The following is a 12,994-nucleotide window of genomic DNA, read 5'->3' as shown; positions in this document are numbered from 1 at the left end:
TCTTGCTAATGTCATCAGACCAATCCTTTCCACCCTGGATGTTTGCTATGGGTACAGTGAGATGAGAGGAAGGTGCTTTTCAGAATAACTGTTTTCCAGTTCCAAAGCTGGGGTTCAATGAGAAAGGAATATTCAAAAGGAGTGTTTGCTGTCTAGCTGTTACATATGTCATCATAGGACACTGGATGTTTAGTTGCTTCTTGGAAAAGATGCAAGGAAGTTTTGAAAACCTGTACTTCATCCATCCTTTCTCTTTCTGAAAAGCAATTCTTTAAAGACTGTTCTGTGTTGCGTGTAGATTAGTTCATAGGAAATAAAAACACCCATTGTTTTGTTGCTACCTTGGTAACAATTTGTTTAATTAAGAAAGCTAGACAGAGCTTGAAATTGTACTTAGTGGGAAAGACTGTTTATACAATAAAATCTTTCCAGTTCCTTTTTGAAACAGTTTGAGGTGTTAACACCTTGTCAATTGACATGCCACTTTACTTAGAGTCTTCCTCTTATCTGATTTTGATAAAGTTGAATATATCTACTACATGGTGTCAGAGAGAATATCAGAATGGATACTGTGCCTCATCAGATCCCTCCAGAAAACTATTAGCCCTAGTTTCGAATGATGATTTATAGGGTATCAAAATATCATAGGAGGAAGGTGTTGAATTTGTTTCATGTTCCAGGCAGAGCTCAACCTGTTTGGACAAGAGCTTCCCCTGCCAATAGGAATGGGAAGTTGTACACCTTCTCTTCTGTTTAATGGCTGTCACAATTTTAGACTGTTAAGAGATGATATGGTTACCACAGAAGTTTAAGCCATGTTATTACTACAGTTCCAAAAGTTGAGTTTTATAGCAGGTAATTGGATCATACCAGAGAAGATCCTTCTTCTGTTAAGATAGGGTCTTGGACATCTTTTGGGACAGAGAGTAAGAGCAGAAGAGTGCAGATAAAGACAGCCTTTGTTTGTGCTGAGAATGTTGGGTCTGACACTCACCCTGTTCACGTTGCTGTGTGATACAAACTGAGTAAATCTTGGGATCCAAATAGGATTAAACACCATAGGAGCTTTGTATCCTCAGGGCAATCAACAGCTTCTAATTTAGTTGCAGTGGGTGCCAAATTGTTATTTCTACTGTCTGAAAGCAGGCACAGTTCTACCCTTTGCATGTACGTGAAGAAGCAAAGCTCTACTTGGTGCATGTTAAACGGGTTGTTGCCACTGAATCTCAACTATTTTGCACCTGGCAGCCAAGGCGAGTGTGAAATGATGCACGAGCTGAGTCACAGTGCCATGTCCTCCACTGTAGTTTTTCATGTTGGGATGAGGAGGGAGTGAAGATCTGATTTGAGCATAAGGCTACCAGTCTCTGTCCCATCCATCGCTGACAAAGCAGAGATCCTGTAGTCTCTTCCTACTCCTTCACACGAGCAAGAAGGCGGTTGACAAAGCTCAGGGAAGACAGATTAGCTCTACGGTAACTCAGACTGTTGTTCCTTCAGAGGCAGACCTAATTTAAGACGTTTCTTCCCCAGTGCCTGTCAGAAGTTTTCCCTTCACTTAGACGCATTAAAATTTTCATGTGGTTATGCAGGAGCTATGATCCGTGGGGAAAAAAACCCTTTGATGTAGAGTATCATCTTATCATTGTTTTGAGGGGAGTCTGTGTTCATATCTGTGTGTCTGGGTAGGTTTTAAGGGTTTTAAGCATTACAGATAATCTGTGGTTCAGACAGAGCTCTTCTCGGTTGTTGAGTTCAGCCTTAAAGAACCTCACTGCAGCTCCTTCACTGTATGAGAGTGCATTAAAAATTGTGTGTAAACATAAATATTAGCAGAAAACCCCATTCCTTCAGTTTTTGGTGTGCACATGATTTAATAGAATGTAGACTTGTTTAGTTTACATAAGAAATTAGACATTAGAGATCTGTGTGTTGCGCCTTGAATGCACTCTGCCCTGAAGCACTGCAAATAAGAGCTCGTGGTGGCTGAAAGGAAGGCAGGAAAGCTAATCAAGCATTGTTTTGTGAAATTTTTTCAACTTCCTTACATATGCAAATGGTATATACATGTTGTGTCTATATAAAGCCCAAATGTAGTTTGTAATTTAATAATGGTAGGTTTGCCTTTATGGACAATACTGGATTTCCTAGAGAAGATTATTGGACTTGGTGGTGTCTTAAGTTGCCAGTAAAAGAAGATGGGATCTTAATTTCATAGTTCAACTCTACTTGCTACTATCGTATTTTTCTTCAATGCATTTTTACTCTTTACAGAGAGTAATTTGTTAGTTCCGTTTATAAATGAAATCATTGAGTTTTCCTCATTCTATTTGTTATTTTTCAATTTAAAAATCTCAGAATAATACTGGGCTTTTTTGCCTGAAGCACATGCCCTTTTCAGAAACATCAGTATCACGTCAGTGGTTGGAAATTTGGATGTTGTTTCCCCTTATGTTGAAGTCGCTGCCAAAGAGGTTTGACAGTCTGGTATTGGGCCTGTAAGTTAGAACATACACTCTCAGTATTTACAAATGTATTATTTCTTGTTCTGGGAGCCAAGAATAGTGAACAGGTTTTGTTTTATTGGGGCCAAATTGGATTTGTTACAATATAGAATCTGTGTGACCAATCTTCCCTGAATGGAAATAGTATATGCAGATCTGGATAGGAGTTGCTTAGTCTGAGTGCTAAAAGCTTTTTAAGGCTTTCAGGAAGTCATCTGACAACTTTTCCCAATGTTACTTAAGAAACATAAATGTATAAAAGCAGTTATTTGTTTAGCTCTTATGTCTAGAGCCACAGCTTCATATCCTGATATGTTTTTGCAGTATGCATTTCTGAATACCGGATTTTATGTGGCATGTGCACTCGACTTATCTGTCTAGTTTGTGTTGTAGATGAGCTCTGTCTGCCTGTCCAGATGTGGACACATGTCTGTGCAAGATCCATTTTCTTTTTTTTTCTGGAAGGGGGAAGTAATGGAAAATAAGTGCAAGGTTTCATATGGGCCATTTCCTGCGTTAGACTCACTTTGGACACGAGGAACAGACTAGTTACCATCCTCTCTTCTTCTTTATCCTCTTGCTGTTGACAGGGGAGTGGTGCTTTTTTGCCTCTCCACCACAAGGTCTAAACCTTTAGGTCTTCCCCCTCTGCCTGTCATGCAAACAGTTGAACCCCATCAAGCATCATCATAAATAACAGCTTTTCAGTCTAGAAGTGTAGTGCGTGTTCTCTATATTTCTATGTGTGAGCATATCAGCTGGAGCTGTGTCTTAGAAGGGTATGTATTCCTCTCTTTGAACATGTAGTCATCATAATATGTTAATCCTTTGATAGAGACCTGTCACCTCTCACAGGAGTGGGTTTAGCAGGTTGCCAGGAGCCCCCATTTAAAGCACTACAACTTCATTCATTCACTGAGCCGGCAACAATCATCCAGCCCATTCAGAAGTGGCTTGTTCTTCTGAACATGTGGTTTTCGTCAATGGGGATTGTTCCTTCCATATGTGAAGTTGCAGAAGACCTGTCTGTGCCTTTTTGGAGAAAAAAGATAATATTTCTGTTCACTGGCGACATAGTATTTGTGTTGACTGATGACTTCATTGATTGATTATGCATGTCGTATCCAGACTCGGGCTTGCAGATATGAAATAAAGGAGTAATAATGCTGCTTTTCTCAAAGAACATTCCTCACTGCTGATGACGGTGAAACCCGTCTTCACCCAGCCTTTTGTAAACTTTATTGGATTCCTCTTGGCCGGGCTTTCTTTCGCCAGGATCCGAACTCCTGTAAAAGTTCTTAAATTGAATGTGGTTGCAATAATTTTAAAGGCCCTAGTCCATATTGCCTTTGGCTGTGTGAAGAAATACAGGAAGAGAAGATGGTAGCATGAAGAGCTGGGTGGGAAGAGAGGGAGGAAGGAACTTGTGAGAATCGTTGCAAGGTAGTAGTACCATTCCTGTGAGCTGCATTAAAGAGAGGGTTGGGTCTACAGTGGTGCTTGGCCATTTTCTCAGCTATGTTTTACTGGGTTTGTTTATTTATTTATTTTTAAATTATGCCAAAATACTACAGAGTGTGCCTCTGGTTGTTAAGAATTGCTCTGAAAGCTTAAGGAGTGGCAGTACTCTGGTATTCTCCAGCCTGCATCACTGGCTACGTAGCATCCAGGGCTGACAACCACTTTTTTTTTCATGTTCCTAGAGTAAGTACTTTATCAGATACTTTGCTCAGAGTGAGAGGCAACATGTATGTTGTTATGACATATTTATAAGGAAGCATTTCATTTTTCTCTTGTGCTTAAAATGCTCAGGAAAGCATTTTTGAAAACTAAGTTCAAAACTTAGTCAGGAAAGCATTTTTGAAAACTAAGTTCAAAAGAGCAGGAAGTATTTTTTTTTCTCTTTGAATTCTTTAAAATATGTGTGCCAAATGCGTAACATCAGCCTAGCAGGATATAAAAACAAGAGTGACATTTTAATGGAAATCTGTTAATCTCTCTAGTCTTCGTGTTCAGTTTTCTCTCAGGATAACAGTTGCAGCCTTCCTGATGTGGTGTGAAGTCATCCTCATTAACGAGGCAGACGATTAATGCAGTGTTTAGTATGGAATCCAGCAGGGTTGAGGGGAACTCGCAGTCATAAACAGTATTTTTCATCAGTTTCCCTGATAAACAATAAAAATACTTCCTATAGCGCACATGAAGCCAATGCATTAATTTCCTTTCATGAAAGCAGGATGGCATAATGCATTATTGTGTTTATTGATTCTTGTGTGAGCCTTTCACTTTGTACATTTGAAAGCACGTGTTTATGGGATGTGCTTTATGTGCATGGGATGTGCTTTATGAAAGCATGTGTTAATGGGATTCCACGTGTCATTAGTAAATGCGAGTACCCAAAAAGCATTTCCTAGTGTAACTGTAGTTACACTTTCTCAAGTCTGAGTGCAAAAAACCCCGTTTTGGCATAAATTGCCTTTGATTTATAAATAGACCTTTTAATTGCTTGCAGTGTAGGGTAGGCCTTTTTGTGGAACTCTCGGCTAAACCTGGTGGTTCTTGTTGTGGGCCCATGAAGTACAGGACAAATTTGCTTTGTAGCAGACTGCTTTGAAGTATTTGGCAAGTAAAAACAATGCGTTATCAGAGTCCTAAAACATTGGAAAGCGTGGGGAAAGGCTCAGGCTCAGCCAGTTGTCTGGCTGGGTTTTATGATTTTATCACGTTCCTCTTTATTACCTAAATGAGGTCTCAGTGAATGAAAGGGGTATGCAGTGTGTCAGGGAAGGTAGACTCTGCACAGCCTCTCCATACGGATCATTGAGTCAAGGTGGTGTGGGCATAAGGAAACGTTGAACTTAAATCTTTGGATGTCCTTGACTTTGCTTCTTTATGTATTGTGAGAATTTTCATACCCAAGCACTGCTCTTACCCATTTTTCTGGGTTTCTCTTAAAATAATTTGAATTCTTGAGTTGTAGACAGAGATTTTCTGTATTTGCTCTTTTAGCAAATTTTGATTTGGGTAGTACAGGCTCTAGTCCTGGTAATGCAGCTGCACTGTACCTGTTTCATAGAATCATGGAATTGTCCAGGTTGGAAGGGACTTTTCAGATCATCCAGTCCAACCATCAACCTCACTCTGATCAAAACCATCACTAAACCATGTCTCTAAGCACTAGGTCAACCCAGCTTTTCAATCCCTCCAGGGATGGGGCAACCGCTGCCCTGGGCAGCCCAGTCCAATGTGCAATAACCCTTTCCGTGGAAATATTTTTCCTAATCTCCAATCTGAACCTGCCCTGGGGCAACTTGAGGCCGTTTCCTCTTGTTCCATCACCTGGGACTTGGGAGAAGAGACCGACCCCCCCTGGCTACACCCTCCTTTCAGGGAGTTGGAGAGAGCCAGAAGGTCTCCCCTCAGCCTCCTTTTCTCCAGGCTCAACACCCCCAGCTCCCTCAGCCTCTCCTCACCAGCTCCCTTGCCCTTCTCTGGACCCACTCCAGCCCCTCAACTTCTTTTTGGTGGGAAGGGGCCCAAAACTGGACACAGCCCTCGAGGTGGGGCCTCACCAGTGCCCAGTACAGGTGGACCATCACCTCCCAACTCCTACTCCCCACACTGTTCCTGACACAGGCCAGGATGCTGGTGGCCTTCTTGGCCACCTGGGCACACTGCTGGCTCATCTTCAGCCCACAGGTGACCAACACCCCCAGGTCCTTTTCTGCCAGGCAGCTCCAGCCACTCTGCCCCCAGCCTGTAGCGCTGCAGGGGGTTGGTGTGACCCAAGTGCAGGACCCGGCACTTGGCCTTGTTGAACCTCATCCCATTGGCCTTGGCCCATCCATCCAGCCTGTCCAGATCCCTCTGTTTTAGGATCCCTCTCCCTGGTTGGAGAGATGCAGACTACCATGAGATTTGTAGTTCCTAACTCTTCATTTAAGGTCAGGATTCAGTCCTGCTAGTCTTGTAGCTAAAATTTCACATGCCTTGCGTTGTTAGATATTAGCGTATTCTGATTAGTCTAAAATGCAGACGAATCTTTGGAGAAATGTAAGAAAATGTTCTCAATTGTTTGCCGTTGAATAGTGTATTGTCAGTACAAACCTCATCGCTGGCCTGTGGGTCACGTTTCTTCTGTGAGATCCTTCCACTGCTTTTATTGAGTTCTCTGCAGAAGTGATGAGAAATGGCTGTTTTAAGTGTTTTGCCAGCTTTCTTGCTTGAATAGCTTTTTCACCCTTGTGGGACTACATTGCAATCTTGAGCTTTTGGGGTGTTTGTTTGGTTTTTGGTGGTTTTTGTTTGTTTGGGGGTTGGGTTTTTGATATTTTTTTTTTATATACTTTTACAGGTTTTGAAACACTTGTAGTGTGTTTTCTATTCCAAGCGTTGAACATAACTGAGGTGGTTAGTGTACCTTAAGTTTAGAAAAAAAATATTTCCTTTTTTCTTTGAAGTGCAAAGTACTATAAAAGTATTTTCATAACAAAACTGAGGAAGTGTTGAGGAACAAAAATGTTGAATAAAATCTGTAATTGTCTCAGAAGAAATGAAATAGTAATCGCTATTTTTCCCCCCACACACATGAACATTCCATTGTTCAAATTGTTGCCTTTGTATTGTGTATAAATAGAGTAATATCACAGTGATCTGAACCCAATATATAGTATTACTGAACCTGAATTTTAGTTATTTCTAATCATGCTGATAAAGGTGCTCAGTTTTGTTCTTTGCTAAGTTGTCTTAATTTTCTGGGCATTGGATTGAAGATGCTCGACTGAAGAGGCCTTTGGGAATTGTTTCTAGATGCCCGTAATCCCTTGTACTACTGCTTTGTATGTGATAATAAACTGATTTCTGTTTTTACCAGTAACCTGGGGGATTTCAGAGATGTAAAAATATTTTTGTTGTTGTTCTTTACAGGTTGCAAACAATCTTTGCAAAATTTGATGAAGTAAGAAACTCCGGAAACATGATTCTAAGTAGCGCCAATGGTGAGTATGAAAGATCATATATTTATCATCAGCTTTAGATGAATAAAAGATACAAGTTTAAATGCTAGCATTAGTGTGAGATGGAGGACTAGAAAGATATGCAAGTATTAAGCACATGAGGCACTTAGTGAAGCAAATTTATACTGTGTTACTGAAAGCATTTTCAGAATGCAATTGGAAAAGGTGTTGAAACAGGATGGAAACAACCAGTGAATCTTTGACAAGTTGCATGTGTTCTCAGTAGAGGATACAAGAATCCTGCAAGGTATTCATGCATGGGGAAAAATTTATCAAGTGAACCTTTATGCTATTTCTAAAACAAAATGGTAATGTGGTGATGAGTGTGTTTGATTTATTCTCAGTTAAAATGATGAATAATAATTACAGTACATTGACTTTAAAATTACAGAAATAGGATTGCAACATTCAAAGACACTTAAATGTTGAAATTATGACTTTATCTTTACAGTACTGAATTTGATCTCTTTGGTGTATTTCATTATAAGAAAACCTGTTGTCCTGAGAGTCCTTGTTACTTGCTACTGCATTCTTCATACAGTATGTTAGAGTATAAAAGAGTAATCCCATAATTCTTTCTTACTGAGAATTATAATTTAAGAAAAAAAAAAAAAATTAAAAAAAACCCTGTTGCATAACAGCACAACAAGGGAGGTGTTGTGGCAGTGGCTTCAGTCTAGTTGGTTTTGAAAGCTTCATTGTCTTGTCTTCTGCGAGGAATCAGTAGGTCTTGTTTTATAGGGGAAGGTTCTCTGCTGCTTGTTTTCCTTTCAAAGCAACTATGCTGCTGGAGAAGGAAGTTCTGCCAGATCTAAAAAGTGTCACTATGCAAGAGTAAAAATATTTTGAGGAATCACATTTGTGAATGTACTCAAATATACCTTTTCGTTTTAAATATTCTTACCATTTTCTTGTCAGTGTGAAAACAGAAGAGATTGTAGGTTCAAAGGAATGTGTTTACCCAGCCTTTTCTTGGAGGTCGTAAAAGTTTCTGTGCTCCATTCTGCTTTGAAATAAAGCACTGCTTTTCTTGACACTTACAGAATGCAAAAATAGTTTAGTAAGGTTTAATATGAAAAACAAACCAGAACACTAATTTGGGGAGAAAATGTTTTGCATAAGTCTCATGTTAGATTGTAAATTGAGTCATTGTGGAAGGGTAAAGCATTATCTCTGGCATTTAATGTTAATACTTCAGGGGTATAAAGGCATTGAAATAAATCAAATATATATGAAAATATAAATACAGCATTGCTGGCCTAGTTTACATAGCACTTCCTGAGCTTTTTGTCTCCATTTTGAGAGAGTTGATTAAGTTTATTTTTCTTTAAGCTGTTTTTATTTCATCTCTAAAATGCAGATATTAATGCTGATCTACAGCTCTATAAACCATTTATTTTGTTTTGTAAGTGGCAATTTCTATGCAAAAGTTACTATCACTTTGTGTTGGTACCATAAAAACAGTATCCCTCTAATACGCTGGTTTCTGTTACTTCTGCTTGAACCTAGTTTATCTTGTTGCATCCATCTAGACAAATTTTTAATGTTATTGAACAGATACTCTTCCACTGTTAGTGCTTTATCTTGGCTTTGCCCTTCATTATTCTCTGAAGGACAATTTGTAGCTACGTGGCGATTCATAGTTACTGTTGAATTCTTGTAGCCTTGTTACCAACTTTTAGGAGCTTTATCAAACATCTCTGGATAAAGGCCAAATTTCAATGTCTCAATCCAGCTGTTACAGTGTTGAGGATTTTTTTTTTTAGTGCTTTGGGTATTTTGGACTAGGGTTTGGGAAGTGAAGGGGAAATAGGGTTATGTGTTCAAGGGCTGTGTGTGTGTGTGCCAAAAACTGTTCAACAGGCTTTAATACAATTAGACTGGCGCAGCTCCGCAGTGGACCTTTTTACCAGTTAAAGGAATGGCTTTTTGCCAGATTGAGTTACTTTGGCAAATCATTTAACTGTACTGATGAGGGTTCCCTTCAGTGCGTGATGGATAGGGAGGGGCTTGCTAATACCACTATGGAAGATGTTGGCTTCTTCACAGTCCTGAGCCTTGCTGCTCTGGTAGCAAATCTTTGTTGTGGTGACCTAGTTTCTGAGAATCTGGAGATGTGCCTTAGGATTCTTTTATCATAGAGTCATAGAATTGTCCAGGTTGGAAGGGTCCTCTAAGATCATCTAGTCCAACCATCAACCAAACTCTGATCAAAGCCATCACTAAACCATGTCTCTAAGCACTAGGTCAACCCGGCTTTTCAATGCCTCCAGGGATGGGGCCTCAACCACTGCCCTGGGCAGCCCAGGCCAATGTGCAATAACCCTTTCCGGGGAAACATTTTTCCTAATCTCCAACCTGGACCTCCCCTGGGGCAACTTGAGGCCATTTCCTCTTGTCCCATGGCCTGTTCCTTGGGAGAAGAGACCGACCCCCCTGGCTACACCCTCCTTTCAGGGAGTTGGAGAGAGCCAGAAGGTCTCCCCTCAATGTCTTCTTTGTGGGAAGGGGCCCAAATAATACTAATGTCAGCTGTTCAGTCTCTTTATCCAACATGTACTTCAGAGGAAAAAAAAACACAAACCGAACCAAAAACGAACCTTTTAAACTCTAGCTTTAAACAATCTGAATACAAAAATGTTTTCCATGGTATAATAATCCAACCATAGTATAATAATCCAAACAAATATATAATTCTAAAAAATGTTTGTAATAACATGATTGAACACGTGACAGCTTTTAAAAATATTGTGTTGGTGTGCGGGAGAAATGCAGGGAGAGGAAGATACTGTACCTGCAGTCTTGTGCACACTGGTATATTTAATGTCTTACACTCCAGTACAGTCTCAGGGATAATATCTGGTGTGAACAGTCTCTCAGCCTTGCGTTACCATCTTTCTTTAGTGACTCTGTGAAGTCAATGAAGCTGTAAAGAGGTGGGGGGCAACAAGTTTCCTTTAGGCTGACAGATCCTCTTGCAGGCTGGAGGAGGTGAAGAGCGTATTGAATCAACTATGGATGGAGTAACTGGGGCAGGATGTAACAAGGACTTTCAAAAGCTGATTGATGAGAAGGCACTGTGTCTAAAAGAGCACGAGGCAAGAATCTTGGTGCTTTTGCTTATTGAGGGTGACTTACAGGCTTAAACAGTATCATACTACTAACTTGCCTCTCCTACTGACCCTTGGTTATTGGTTTGGGTTTTTTTAATTGTTTTTCCCAGCTTCCCGTCTTCCCTTGCTGTCAGCAGTGGATTGTAAAAACAGACGTCGTTCCTTTATTGTCAATAATAAGGCCAGCAGGTTGCAGGAGGTGACTCTATCCCTCTACTCTGCTCTGGTGAGACCCCACCTGGAGTGCTGTGTCCAGCTCTGGAGTCCTCAACACAGGAAGGACATGGACCTGTTGGAAGGGGTCCAGAGGAGGGCAACAAAGATGCTCAGGGGGCTGGAGCACCTCTGCTATGAAGACAGGCTGAGAGAGCTGGGGTTGTTTAGCCTGGAGAAGAGAAGGGTCCAGGGAGACCTTACAGCAGCCTTCCAGTACCTGAAGGGGCTACAGGAGAGATGGGGAGGGAATTTTGTCAGGGAGTGGAGTAAAAGGATGAGGGGTAATGGTTTTAAGCTGAAAGAGGGGAGATTTAGATTAGAAAATAGGAAGAAATTCTTTGCTGTGAGGGTGGTGAGGCACTGGAACAGGTTGCCCAGAGAAGCTGTGGCTGCCCCATCCCTGGAGGGGTTCAAGGCCAGGCTGGATGTGGCCTTGAGCAACCTGGTCTGGTGGGAGGTGTCCCTGCCCAGGGCAGGGGGTTGGAACTCGGTGATCCTTAAGGTGCCTTCCAACTTGAACCATTCTATGAATAATGTGAATGAATTAGCTGCTGTGAAAACCTTGGGGTTTGTTTAAATTCATAACCGTGTCACAAATTAAGAGTATCATGCCAGGATGTGTGCTTGTTGAGCAAAAGTCTTACATGTGCTGCTACTTTCTCTTTGGCTCCACCAATGTACTGTGTCCCCGCAAACCGGAGAAGGTTCTTTAAAGCGCCTCCCCATTTTTCAGCAAATGAACGTTCATTTCTATGGAAACGGAACCAGCAGCCAATCTCGGAGCTGCAGGAGCTTTCCTTTCTGCTGCCTGAGCCTCGTAAATGCTGTTTCCTCTGAGAGAATTTAAACAGACTCCTGTACTGGGCAGTAATGGGAATTTTGACATGGGGAATTAAATAAAAGTAGGGAAAATATTAATATTGGGCTCTCTGCCCTCATTGAGCAGACAGGATGATTGGGGCTGAATTAGAAATTGTACGTCTCAATCCAACCTGTGCAATTTTTCCCTTGTCAATGTCATGCCTCCTCAGGTTGACCTTACAATCATCAGATGTGACAGGTAGGACGCAGTGATGCCGGTATCACTGTTGGAGGGGGAGCTATGTTACGTGTTACAGATATAGGTGAGGTATGTGTTCTAAAAAATGGGCAGATTAAAATCCATAGCACAAGTGCCTATCTGTTTTTCCACATTATGCTGTGTGTTTTGTTTTTTTTTTTTTAATTTCCCTTTGCTGTTTTCTTTTTGGAAATACGGTTACTATAGAGACAAGCGGCAACGTACTCCGAGGAGAGAGAAGTAGTTGGGGAAATAGGGATGAATGAGCTCAGTGCCGCTGCTCAGAATGTAGACACCTCATTTTAAATTTCAGCCCTTACTCTTGCTGGTTTAGAATTTGAAATGGGAAAATGTACCGGCCAGTGGAGTGTCAGGGTCAGTTTAACCCCGTTGGGAAGCCGAGGGGCCTCAGCAGGGTCACCCACTGATTTTTAAGGAACTTGCCTGAGGTTTTGAATTATTACTTAAGGGAACTGTGCCCCGCTCCTGCAAAAATGTGTCTTCCAGCTCCTGGCCTGGAGTGTGTGTCCCATCAGCATCCTAAACTTCTCCCCAGGCAAGACAAAGCAAATTGGAATCACAGAATGGTATGGAGTTGGAAGGGACCTCTGGAGATCATCTGGTCCAACCCCCTGCCAAAGCAGGGCCACCCAGAGCAGGTTGCACAGGAACGTGTCCAGGTGGGGTTTGAATGTCTCCAGAGAAGGAGACTCTACCACCTCCCTGGGCAGCCTCTTCCAGGGCTCTGCCACCCTCACAGTGAAGAAGTTCCTCCTCGTGTTTAGGTGGAACTTCTTATGTTCAAGGTTGTGCCTGTTCCCTCTTGTCCTGTCCCTGGGCACCACTGAAAAGAGACTGGCCCCATCCTCCTGACACCCACCCTTTAAGGATTTATAAGCGTTGATCAGATCCCCCCTCAGCCTTCTCTTCTCCAGACTAAAAAGACCCAAGTCCCTCAGTCTCTCCTCATAATGGAGGTGTTCCAGGCCCCTCATCATCTCTGTAGCCTCTGCTGTCCCCTCTCCAGCAGTTCCCTGTCCTTCTGGAACTGGGGAGCCCAGAACTGGTCCCAGTGCTCCAGATGGG

The 12,994-nt window shown here is 41.7% G+C and overlaps 1 protein-coding gene across 29 annotated transcripts in view; it reads left to right on the top strand.

Annotated features, from left to right (window-relative positions):
* CLASP2 (cytoplasmic linker associated protein 2) overlaps positions 1–12,994 on the top strand; it is a 173,848-nt gene that overhangs the window by 33,030 nt on the left and 127,824 nt on the right. For all 29 annotated transcript variants that reach the window (XM_014942119.1, XM_014942029.1, XM_014942113.1 and 26 more), the window contains one exon: positions 7,431–7,501. In XM_014942119.1, coding sequence (XP_014797605.1) covers positions 7,431–7,501 — 71 coding nt within the window. The remainder of the gene's footprint in view (positions 1–7,430; positions 7,502–12,994) is intronic.

This window comes from Calidris pugnax, unplaced genomic scaffold, assembly GCF_001431845.1.
Source record: "Calidris pugnax isolate Ruff unplaced genomic scaffold, ASM143184v1 scaffold23, whole genome shotgun sequence".
Taxonomy (NCBI): Eukaryota; Metazoa; Chordata; class Aves; order Charadriiformes; family Scolopacidae; genus Calidris; species Calidris pugnax.
Note: the sequence above shows the minus strand (reverse complement) of the source record. Positions and strands in the feature narration are given on the sequence as shown.